A 13,632-nucleotide genomic window follows, 5' to 3' on the forward strand; every position below is an offset into this window, starting at 1 on the left:
AAAATAAATTCAAAGTTAAAACTGCAAAAGGGACTTAACTCTTGTGACAAATTAAAAGTTAAGGAACTTTGCAAAATGGAAAGCAAATTGAAATGTTAAACAATATATCCAATAATACATCTAGAACTATCAATTCCTTTGCTCATATCTCTTAAAAAATGTGTAGTAGAACATACAAAGATATTGTGAATAACCTGTGTAATGTTATTTGGAATGAATACAGTAGGAATCTAACTTTCATACTTAACCTGTCTTGTATAAACGAAATATTTTCGTTCAGATGTTCCCCATCTTTAATGTGTCGGGTTTCACTAAAAAAAATCATACATCCTTTTCTGTTTTGATTGGTTAAAGTGAAACCGAATACCAGCAATTTTAAGCTCATTTTCTTTAAAATCCCAAATTTTGTTATTGCACAATTTTGTTATCTTTGATGTTTTAATAGATTGAAATGTTGATTTTATCAACATAAGGTGGTAAAATTGTCATATTACCTGTAATTACATTGTATGTGACGCAAGTAAAGTTTAAAGTAATTATGCAATTATATTTATGCAGACTAAACCATGCTTCTTTCTGTAGTAATACTACAGAATATTTGTAAAGAAGTGAAATAAATTGCCTAAAGACGATTTCAAAAATGGAAATGATAAAAATGGTCTCTCAGATTACATATTACTACATTGTATAAGTATTTTTTTTTCTGCTGGTTAACATTTTCATACAACCTTGTACAAGCCTAATCTTTTCTAAATTTCAACATTGATTTCTAATAATATGGCATGTTTTGCATTTCATGATGATGTTCATGTGACCTTGAATAATCACCTCAAGGTCAAAATTATTTATTTTTTTGTGACATTTTGGTGAAGTGAACCTAATTATCATTTCACAGTATGCTTCTGATATGTGACGCATGTGTGCAACTCTTAAATACAATGCCATAATTACCAATGACAATGACCCCTGACCTTGATATTTGGCCTTAAAGGTTAAATAAATGATTTTTAAAAATATCATCAAATGTCGTGAAAAAACTGTTGACCGGTATATCCCCATAACCAAATAAATATATATTTTAAATGACATGACAGGACAACAACAGAGCACTTTAGGTTTTCTCCCTCTGGGATATACTATCAAACTCATACCCCTCCATTAGACTGACCCCTTAACCATATATATTCTAACTTGCTGTGACAGAACCTCTTTACTGCATACTGGTAATTGATTTTTTGTGGAGGTGGAATACATGAAGGAGAGACACATGTTTAAGTCCACTCAAACTGTTCCCTAGTTTATATTAAGATTATTGTTAAAATGTCATATATTATATTTGTTGGACATAACAAGACCCATAAAAACTAACAATCCTATAAAATGCATTGATTCCTATGATAAATCATCCGTCACATATTATCTAAGTTATTTGATTGAAATAAAAATAGGACCAGATGTGCTTTTTATGAAATATTGTATTGGTTTTTATATAATTATTGCCTAGATCACAAAATATTAAACTGACAAACATGTTATGCTTAAGAAATAATTCATGGGGGCTTGAATATATCGTGATTTTACCACGGGTTGGCCCTTTATGACAAATATTTTACCCTGAGCGATAGCGAGGGGTAAAATATCGGCATAAAGGGACAACCCGTGGTAAAATCTAGATATATTCAAGCCCCCATGAATTATTTCGATTCTAATAGGTCTAATACGGCAATTCTTTTGGATCGAAGCGCTCTAGGTGTAGGCAAATATGTTCCATTCCCATAAATGAACGCACTATCAAATTGGCGTAAAAGAACGGAGCAAACTGAATTAGTGACATGCTTAAACTATTTAAAATAACATATATAGATAGTTTTTGATTAATTTAAATGATAATTGACTTATATGTCTTAAATGTTTCAAAAGATGTGGCTTATAACACATTTTAGCACCGTTTGTTTACGTTTCCATGTTGTGATGATTTTCGGATTTAAAAGCGTGTATTTTCCCGTAAAATGCTCATATTCTAACATCATCGTTTTATGACGTCGCGAAACTCATTCATAAAAAAACATATGACGTGGGAGTATGATCGGAACAGCCCATGCAATATATTCAAATTTTACCACGGGTGTGTACTCAAAGCGTTTGAAGGACGTCATGTTAGAATTTTCAATGTACCATATGTTAATGTTAGGTTTTAGTCTATGTTGTTGGCTTTTCAAATATAAACCTTTATAGTTTTCTTGTTTGAATTGTCTTGGATTTGTCATATTGGGGGCCTTTTATAACTTCACTATGAGGTATGGGTTTGCTCATTGTTAAAGACCCTCCAGTGATCTATAGTTTCTAACCTTCTACTTCATTTGGTCAAAGCCGACTGTGCAAGGGCTGTATAGCCAGTCAATGTTGCTATAAACTTTCATCATCATCATTTGGTTTCTAATGGAGAGTTGTCTCATTGGCAATCACACCACATTTCTTATTTTCATAATTTCTTGGATTTTCTCAAATGAATTCTTGTTTATTAAGGCTTCATGTGAAGACAAGCACGAATTTGAATAACTACGTTCAAGCACTAAGATATCTTAGGGAATATTTTAAAGTGTAAAATTTTTATTAAGCTCAAATTAAGTATTTCAAGTGGTGACCACATAATCCAACAGATATATTCCACTGGTCGTTGCTATAATCCTATCCTTCTTTCTATGTTTATGACCAAATGTGATTTATAACCAGATTGATACTTGCAATGCAAACCACAGAGGCTGTCACTTGTTGAGCCGGAGCTGCTTTCTTTTGTGGTACACTGTTAATTCATATACCTTTCGTTTTGGATTTGGGTTTGGATTTCTAGCTGTTTTAAATTAGTTTTTATGGACTGTTGTTAAATGCAAAAAAAGGGATAATGGTGTATGAGCTCATAATACAAAGTTCCTACAAACTCATGACAATAAGCAATTGAATAATGCATTTATTGCTGCTAATCTCATTCTCTGGGTGCTGGATTTCTCACAGTGTTGAAGGCCCATTGGTGGCATTTGGCTGTTTTCTGGTCTTCAGTCGGGTTGTCTCTTTAATGCCTTCCCTGTTTCCATTTTTAGCTCACCTGGCCCGAAGGGCCAAGTGAGCTTTTCTCATCACTTGGCGTCCGGCGTCCGTCGTCGTCGTCGTCGTCGTCGTCCGTCGTCCGTCGTCGTCCGTCGTCGTTAACTTTTACAAAAATCTTCTCCTCTGAAACTACAGGGCCAAATTGAACCAAACTTGGCCACAATCATCATTGGGGTATCTAGTTTAAAAAATGTGTGGCGTGACCCGGTCAACCAACCAAGATGGCCGCCACGGCTAAAAATAGAACATAGGGGTAAACTGCAGTTTTTGGCTAATAACTCAAAAACCAAAGCATTTAGAGGAAATCTGACATGGGGTAAAAATGTTTATCAGGTCAAGATCTATCTGCCCTGAAATTTTCAGATGAATCGGTCAACCCGTTGTTGGGTTGCTGCCCCTGAATTGGTAATTTTGTGGAAATTATGCAGTTTTTGGTTGTTATCTTGAATATTATTATAGATAGAGATAAACTGTAAACAGCAATAATGTTTAGTAAAGTAGGATTTACAAATAAGTCAACATGACCGAAATGGTCAGTTGACCCGTTTAGGAGTTATTGCCCTTTATAGTCAATTTTTAACCATTTTTCGTAAATCTTAGTTATCTTTTACAAAAATCTTCTCCTCTGAAACTACTGGGCCAAATTGAACCAAACTTGGCCACAATCATCATTGGGGTATCTAGTTTAAAAAATGTGTGGCGTGACCCGGTCAACCAACCAAGATGGCCACCACGGCTAAAAATAGAACATAGGGGTAAACTGCAGTTTTTGGCTTATAACTCAAAAACCAAAGCATTTAGAGGAAATCTGACATGGGGTAAAAATGTTTATCAGGTCAAGATCTATCTGCCCTGAAATTTTCAGATGAATCGGTCAACCCGTTGTTGGGTTGCTGCCCCTGAATTGGTAATTTTGTGGAAATTTTGCAGTTTTTGGTTGTTATCTTGAATATTATTATAGATAGAGATAAACTGTAAACAGCAATAATGTTTAGTAAAGTAGGATTTACAAATAAGTCAACATGACCGAAATGGTCAGTTGACCCGTTTAGGAGTTATTGCCCTTTATAGTCAATTTTTAACCATTTTTCGTAAATCTTAGTTATCTTTTACAAAAATCTTCTCCTCTGAAACTACTGGGCCAAATTGAACCAAACTTGGCCACAATCATCATTGGGGTATATAGTTTAAAAAATGTGTGGCGTGACCCAGTCATCCAACCAAGATGGCCGCCACGGCAAAAAATAGAACATAGGGGTAAACTGCAGTTTTTGGCTTATAACTCAAAAACCAAAGCATTTAGAGGAAATCTGACATGGGGTAAAAATGTTTATCAGGTCAAGATCTATCTGCCCTGAAATTTTCAGATGAATCGGTCAACCCGTTGTTGGGTTGCTGCCCCTGAATTGGTAATTTTGTGGAAATTTTGCAGTTTTTGGTTATTATCTTGAATATTATTATAGATAGAGATAAACTGTAAACAGCAATAATGTTTAGTAAAGTAGGATTTACAAATAAGTCAACATGACCGAAATGGTCAGTTGACCTGTTTAGGAGTTATTGCCCTTTATAGTCAATTTTTAACCATTTTTCGTAAATCTTAGTTATCTTTTACAAAAATCTTCTCCTCTGAAACTACTGGGCCAAATTAATCCAGACTTGGCAATCATCATCTTTGGGGTATCTTGTTTTAAAAATGTGTCCGGTGACCCGACTATCAAATCAAGATGGCCGCCACAGCTAAAAATAGAACATAGGGGTAAAATGCAGTTTTTGGCTTATAACTCAAAAACCAAAGCATTTAGAGCAAATCCAACACGGGGTTAAATTATTAATCAGATCAAGATCTATCTGCCCTATAATTTTCAGATGAATCGGTCAACCCATTGTTGGGTTGCTGCCCCTGAATCGGTAATTTTAAGGAAATTTTGCTGTTTTTGGTTATTATCTTAAATTTTATTATAGATAGAGATAAACTGTAAACAGCAATTATGTTCAGCAAAGTAAGATTTACAAATAAGTCAACACGACGGAAATTGTCAATTGACCCCCTAAGGAGTTATTGTCCTTTATAGTCAATTTTTAACAATTTTCATAAAATTTGTAAATTTTTATTAACATTTTCCACTGAAACTACTGGGCCAAGTTCATTATAGATAGAGATAAATGTAAGCAGCAAGACTAGTAAAGTAAGATTTACAAACACATCACCATCACCAAAACACAATTTTGTCATGAATCCATCTGCTTCCTTTGTTTAATATTCACATAGACCAAGGTGAGCGACACAGGCTCTTTGGAGCCTCTAGTTTTAGACAAGTGCCTGTGAAATTGCCCCACAATGTTATTGTACAGAAACAATCCCAAAAAGTATTTTGTTTGTTTTATATCTTTATACTTTTTTACCATATATTTTCAGTTTTTCTTAAACTTCTGGTTTTTGATTGGCCCTCAGTAGCATGGTTTTATTTCAAACAAACAACACTGCAGTAGTGATAGGATGACCACATTTTATACTGAGGACTTCTTGTCGCCAACAGGAATTAACCTATCAATATGGTCCATAGAAAAACTATTCAATTGTTTAATCATACTATTATATTTCTATTTATGCTTGTCAAACAATGATAGGAATATTGAAACAACTCAAAAATGTTCCTGATAATAGAAGCAAAAAAGGGAAATAAGCCAATTCTTATTTCAGTTTGTGGCAAATATTTTTGTTGTCGTAAGCATTTCAATAAATTCAATAAGTTTTATTTCAGCCTTTATTGTAGCTGAAAGGCTGCCATTGCAATGTTTAATGTCTAAAATCAGAAACTAAAACAGATCTAGGGCAACTTTCAAAATCTATAAAACTTGCAATTTACATGTCAAAACACAAAATAATGAATTCTGACAAGAAAATTAATGGCAACAGACAGCTATTTAAAATGAAACACCAAAATAGGTTATTACAATTGATTTTAAAATCTAATAGCAATTAAACATTAAATACTCTTTTCTAGTTTTGTGTTGGAAGTATTGAAATGTCCTAAGCAATAAATATGGAATATGGAATATTTTCTTGAATCCATGAAAATTGATATCCATGAAATAAATGAATGAACAGTAAATAGTTGAAAATTCTCATGCTTAGTAAACTGTCTTATGTTTATAAACTGTGTAAGAACTATTGAACCCATTAATTTTTTGGGAAATTAAATAAATACAGATCTATATGTACTTTATGCTTAAGATATTTAATTATATACTTATATATAGACTTGGGGTGTTTGTCATAAGGCTAATTTGGACTTATATTTAATTTATTATTTTATTCAAAAATTGGACATTTACAAAAATACTGTTTTTACAAATTTAATAATTTACATGTCAAAACAAAATGTGAGTTAATTAGGGACATTTGATATTTAAGGATTGGTGACAGATTGAGAATTAATGTGAGAGAATTAAGCATATAAGAGAATATGTGTTAATGGGATTATATGAGGAATTATAATTATCTTTTATATTAATTATGTGAAAACTGTTACTTATTGCTAGGTGTTATGAAATGTCATATTAATTTGAGTATTGTTACAAATGAAGTATTGTCTGATTAATAGTATAAATACTGTGTGAAAATAAATGTAAAACAGTAGAGTAGAGTAGAAGTAGAGAATAGAAATAGTGTGGATAAGGAGTAAGAACAGAGAGTCGAGATAGTTACAGTTAGGAGTCGTACATTTGATATTGACATTGTCCTATGTTTATTTCTTGCACTTGGAATTAAATGAAAACAAAAGTGAATCGGTTTGATCTTTGATAACTGCAACAACTAGTTCCTGTCATTGGTGTAAACGTTTTTCTAATGATTTTTCAAATAAAATTATGACCCCGTAACAAGGCGTTTCGACTGAGCCAGCAGCTCCCTTGGTTACATATGGTGGACGTGACCCGGCGCATGTTGACTTATCATCTCAACAAAGATACCAGATACCTTTACTGCAACAAGTGAGTGTTTCCCTTTAAAAACAACAACTGACAATATGGAATTTAATTTAAGACCACAATGGAGATTATCGAACTTTCGAAGTCAAAGACCAGTATGTGGTAAATGTGGAATTGGGCATAGCAGATTATGTTTTGTTTTGCTACTTTCAAAAATTGTTATAAATGTGGAGAAAAGGGACATTATGCAAGAATGTGTAAGATTCATAAACCATCAGTGGAAGTAAAAGGACATCAGAAGTGTAATGACAGCAAAGTGAAAAGTAAGAAGAGAGCAGACAGGGACCGATCAAGATTCAATGAACATTTTGACAGAAAACGACAAATGCTGGAATTACCATTTACAAACACTAGAAATACAGCTTTTATAAGTGCTTTGGACACAACATATTCAGTTAAAGTCGAATTGAAAAGAATTAAAGAAATATTAAAAGAGAAAAATATTAACAGTGGAAAATTTAAATTTCAACATAGCAAGAAAGATGAAGAAATAAGTGATCTAAAAGAAGAGCTAAAATATATCAAGACAAGTTTAGATTCACATGTTAAACAAATTAAGGAATTACAAGAGGAATTAGAAAAGTTTAAAGCCACACCAGAAGATCTAGATATGTTTAATTTGCATTGGAGGAATGAATTTTTAAAAAGTGAAAATTTGAGGATCATGGAAGCGTGCAATAAGGAAAGAAGACAGCATCACTTAGTTAAGTGTAAATTTGATGAAGACTATGAGGAAATTGTTGCAAACCATCCAAAGTATATGAATTTAGCATTTGATTATGAGCAATTGCAAAGAACAGTAGGCCAGCAATATACAGAATCACTTAAAATTTGGAAAGAAGAAATAGAGCAATTGAAAAAGAAAAATGAACAACAAGATTTAGTGATAAAACGGTACCAGCAACAACAACAGCTCCAAAACCAGCAAAAGTTGATTCAACAACCGCAACAATGGAATCAACAACCACAACATTGGAATCCACAACCTCAACAATGGACTCAACAACAAGATGAGTATCATCAAGGACATTTTAACCATCGGCGAAACAATAGACATGATAGAAGAGAACATGGAGGAAGATTTTACTAACTTTTATAAACACGAGGACGTGTTTAGTGGAGGAGGAGCCATATGTCATAAGGCTAATTTGGACTTATATTTAATTTATTATTTTATTCAAAAATTGGACATTTACAAAAATACTGTTTTTACAAATTTAATAATTTACATGTCAAAACAAAATGTGAGTTAATTAGGGACATTTGATATTTAAGGATTGGTGACAGATTGAGAATTAATGTGAGAGAATTAAGCATATAAGAGAATATGTGTTAATGGGATTATATGAGGAATTATAATTATCTTTTATATTAATTATGTGAAAACTGTTACTTATTGCTAGGTGTTATGAAATGTCATATTAATTTGAGTATTGTTACAAATGAAGTATTGTCTGATTAATAGTATAAATACTGTGTGAAAATAAATGTAAAACAGTAGAGTAGAGTAGAAGTAGAGAATAGAAATAGTGTGGATAAGGAGTAAGAACAGAGAGTCGAGATAGTTACAGTTAGGAGTCGTACATTTGATATTGACATTGTCCTATGTTTATTTCTTGCACTTGGAATTAAATGAAAACAAAAGTGAATCGGTTTGATCTTTGATAACTGCAACAACTAGTTCCTGTCATTGGTGTAAACGTTTTTCTAATGATTTTTCGAATAAAATTATGACCCCGTAACAAGGCGTTTCGACTGAGCCAGCAGCTCCCTTGGTTACATGTTGATTGTTAGAATAAACTGTAGGGTGATCGAGTTGAGACACAGTTATTAACACAATAACATCTATACAATTCCTTTGATTATTTCAATTTATTTAATGGAACTTATCTTTTGAATGCAGTATCATAACAATAAAAATATGTACTCAGCTTTGAATAAAACTCTAGGACGGTAGACAATAACGGAGGAAATAAGTGGTTTTCAGCGATTATAATCACGTCATTCAGACTATTTACCTTTCATTTACCTGCTAAAGAATAATCAAAGATGATTAACCATGCACCTGAACAAATTTTGAGTTCAGCTTTTTATTTGTATTACAAGTTTATTATAATTCTTTAGTATAATTAGATGGGTTTTCAAATAGTGGCATACCAAATTTTGACCTCTACTTTGACATTGTATTGGTGTTTTTGTATAGTCCTAGTCTTTGAATAAAATGTACTTTTAGATACTATCTATGATGTAACATATACTTAATGTTATTGGAAGTTGAAACTCTCTTTTGTTTACGTTGAAGGTTATCTTTGTAGCGTCCTCTGGTATAATTTTGTTCACAAAAGTTATCCAATGAAATGCATGCAACCGGGTGTCATTTTCCTCAAAGACTAGGGAAAAAAAGTTATGTTTAAATATTATATCATGTTGTTAAATCAGTTTCTTAATATATTCTTAAAAAATTGATGGTGTTTTTAAATAAAACAAAAGAGTTTGTGTCGAGCTTTAAAATAAAAAGAAAATACCCAATTTTAAAATAAAAGATATATATTTACTGGTAGGTACACTAGAGCATAATTTTTAACATTCAGAACTTACAAATGAGAATTACTGGTTTTGCTGTCTAAAACTCTTGAGGTATATTTTTTTAATTCTGGAAATTATAAACCACATTAAAAGAATGAAAGGGATTTATATCATTAAACATGGGAGTAACTTGTGTTCCACTTAGTTTGTAAGATGTGTGATAAGTAGGTACTATTAGTGGTAAGTGGGTACTATTTAGTACATCCATATACAATGTATCATGTAATGCTGTACTTTATCTTATGTGATAATTTGACCACTGGTCAACATTTTTTAATAAACTAGAAACCAAGGTTGTTACCTGAATTTAGTATCACTTTCATAATATAATATCTGTATTTGTGGTTAGGATTGGTGAAAAAGTTGTCATTGTCCTTATTGTGAACCTATGTTTTGAATTACTATGGTGATATCCGAGGGTGATATATACATTCACAGAAGTGACATTTTCTAAATGTTGGCAGTCTTTTAATGTCAAATTGTACAAGAAGCATTAATAGAAAGATAATTTGAATATTATTAAAAGATTAAGCAATTATTCTTACATTTTGTGTGTGACTCATTAAAAAACTTCCAATAGAAAAGGTAAGTTCTTATTAAATTGTTTATTTATGTAGGAGGCAAAGGTTTAGTCATTTGTTATGTATACAAAATTAGCAGCAGACAACACCTTATATAGAAAGTTGTAAACATTAATTGATAATTGTCAAATTAAAGATGCAAACCTAAAAGTTTGAATAAGGTATCCATGAATGCTTCCATGTAAGAGTTTAAGACAATATATGGTGACATGTTCATAATATTGTTAAAGATCTTAGTCTATAACATATGTATGATTTTGTCATTGCATGGTGACCTGTGATTGTTTAAAAACATCTGAGTCCTTTGGTTTGTATGGATAGTTGGCTTATTGGCAATCATGCTTTATCTAATTTTTATATTTCTATTAAGATGACTTCCAAAGCATTGGCCCTGAAAATGCTCACTTAAGCCTTTTAGACCTTTAAAAATAAGATTATGATAAAACAAAGTACACTTGATTAATTTTCATTGGGGACGACAAAGGATTGGAGTTCTGCATTCAAAAACTTTTCTGTATGGCATATTCTATTCCTCACAATATTTTTGAATAGTTTAAACTTTCGACATGAACTTTAATTACTATATGCGGAATAAAATATCAATTGTTTAAAGTAGATGTATATCATTACATAGTTTTGAACAGTAGCTTTTTCTGGGCTATGAGTCAACTCTAAAAGACATGATGAACAGTTATTTTTTTTACCTGTAATGCAAATTTATGCTAATTAGGTAAGGTTACGTTACTTTTTACACCTGAAAGGACAAACAGTAGAGTGCATGACTCCATTTTAAACCGAAATGACATGGTGCAACATGGATATGGCAAGTAGACTTCTTCTCTTATACATGAAAAAATTCATAAAACAACCATTTTTGTAATGTTTTTATTTGCTTGAATAGTAATTAATAATGACATTGGAAAGACAAATTTATTATTTGCTTTGTAATTCTACGGTCTAGTAGTTCACGTTTTTAAAAGGAAATGTATTGAATTGATTTCATACGGAAATAATGGTGAGACTTTAATTTTGCAATATTTTTTGGTAAGCTCTTGTTTAATATTTTTTTGTTCATTGTTTATCCTGCCTTTTGGATAAAAAAAAGGGAATGTAAATGTTATCAAGATTGGTATTTGTTTTATTGTTTTGGTAAATTGTCTGTGTTTTGACTTGAGGTAATATTGCACTATATGTCATCCTTTTATTTAAATGAAATGGAACTAAATCTAGATTCTTGTTAACTTATATTGAAATTAATTATTTGTTCCTAAGGCAAATTAAGTGTGTGAAACTTGGTTAGCTAAATATTTTAAAGTCTTGAGGGATACCAGGACGAAAGTTCCTGTGCTGTATTTTGTAAATGTAGTATTCATGATTTTTAGGATTGGTTATAAGATTATAAGAGGCAATCTTTTTTCTTAGCATAATATTCCCCATTAGAGAATTAATGAGGCCTTGATGATCCTTACACTGGCCAAAATCAAAATTCAAAATCAAAACATGAAAGATAAAGTATTGGATGAAAAATATGGCAAATTTAAAAAAAACAATATTTTAAAAAACAGTTCAATCCTACAAATTGTACATACAATTACAATGGAAGGTGACCAATACAAATACAAAATGGCAAAATTTAAATACAACTGCTATCTCATCCACTGTGTTGCCTTGTGGGGTTGAAAGGCTTCTCATATGAATAACCTAGATACAAGAATCCTCTTCAAATGTTAAACTTTAGAGCTTTAGCAGTTTTCCTTTTTATTGAAAAAAGAGGCCAGATTGACATTAATTCGTCACTTGGCATCCATCATTTTTTGTAAACTCAAAATCTTTTCATTTGTCAAACCACAGAACACAATTGGGAGAAAACTTATAGATGTTACAAAACAGGCAGTATATAAGCATGGCTGGCCATTGACCGTTTAACTGATTAAAAATAGATTGAAGAATTCAGACCAGTCAGTAAAATTGATAGGATTAGACAACTTAGAGGATGTTTTAAAGAAAAGAGTTCCTGCATCCTGAAGTACGACTGAACAATAATCTTAATTGTGTATTGTCAGTTATAAAACACTGTTTAAAAGACAGTTAATGACATATATGTGTCATACATATAAATACCGTTATTATTAAACTAGTTGCCTTCAGTCAGAATAAATTTGTCAAGACCATAAATATTATTTTTTAAACATTGCGTCAGGCAGAAAATCGAATGGATAGTGTATAATTATTGATTGTTAATTGAACTTCAAACAGCTGTTTCTTAAGATAACATTTTTTAGCCACCCAAATCAAACAATTTGTACATATGTTCAAAAATCGATGGAAAATGTAACTGATCGGCTATTGTAAATAAATGTCAAACATATATTTGTGATACTTGTATATACATGGTTGAAAGAATTCTCTTCTTTGTATTCAATCAGATGATAGATATTCAGTATAGAAAAAATAGAAAATGGATGTTCTGATAAAGTTACTTGTTGCTGTTTCATATCATAGAATCATCGGCCATGTTTATTTCAAATTTGGATTAAAACTTAATTTAAATTTATCATAGGATATTTTCTTAGTTTTGTTGTGAAAGTATATTACAAGTTTGGGTTTTTAGCCTTTAATTATTTGTGTAGCATATTTACAAAGTTGATTGTTGGTTTCAAATTGAAAAGAGTGAAAAGAATACTTGTAGTGGAAAATGGTTCTTATTCAACAAAGCAAAACTGATTATTAAACCTGATTCTTTTAATGTGATTCAAAAACAGCTTACACTGGATATATCTAATATAAATGTGTCTGTTTGGATTTTTTGATGTTTTTATACATTTGAAAAAGAAGAAAATGTATAGACATCATGCTGAAACGTATAAAAGTACTTTGGTAATGGAAAGTTATGAAGTTATTGGAAGGGTATGTGTTTTGGTGTCATGGGTATTTGTAACGTGTATGTCCTTAAAAAAATAGGAAGGCATATATGTCTACCTACACAAGAACTGCTTAATTTTCATCAGTTGAATAGTAAAGATGGAATTAGTATGATATTTCTATCAAGCAACAAGTGTTTATTTTTTATTCTTATTGAATATCAAGGTCTAAATAGAGCAGGAATTTGCGTCATAATTTTGCTGTTTTTTTTAACTGTTTAACCTTACCAGTACAATTAGACGCATTAGAGTTGTAGACAAATGTTTAATGTACAGATATATATTTATTTATATACAAGATTTATTATGAAACTATTATTTTTTTTAAATCTTGAACATTAGAAAAACATATCCTGTTCAATAACGAAAATCCTGTTACTCTTTCATATAACATGGATTTGAAAAAAGTTTTCTATGCAAGTTTTTTAAATTTAGTGAAATTTATA

The 13,632-nt window shown here is 31.2% G+C and overlaps 1 protein-coding gene across 14 annotated transcripts in view; it reads left to right on the forward strand.

Annotated features, from left to right (window-relative positions):
* LOC134707004 (uncharacterized) overlaps positions 1-13,632 on the forward strand; it is a 57,881-nt gene that overhangs the window by 39,748 nt on the left and 4,501 nt on the right. Inside the window, exon 1 of one of the 14 annotated variants that reach the window (XM_063566456.1) lies at positions 10,987-11,088. The exons of 12 other annotated variants lie outside the window; for them this stretch is intronic. In XM_063566456.1, coding sequence (XP_063422526.1) covers positions 11,065-11,088 — 24 coding nt within the window. In that variant the 5' untranslated portion in view covers positions 10,987-11,064. Of the gene's footprint in view, positions 1-10,986; positions 11,089-12,814; positions 13,173-13,632 lie in introns of those variants that run through there. One more of the 14 variants, XM_063566454.1, reaches the window with a different exon arrangement.

Source organism: Mytilus trossulus, chromosome 2 (assembly GCF_036588685.1).
Source record: "Mytilus trossulus isolate FHL-02 chromosome 2, PNRI_Mtr1.1.1.hap1, whole genome shotgun sequence".
Lineage (NCBI taxonomy): Eukaryota > Metazoa > Mollusca > Bivalvia > Mytilida > Mytilidae > Mytilus > Mytilus trossulus.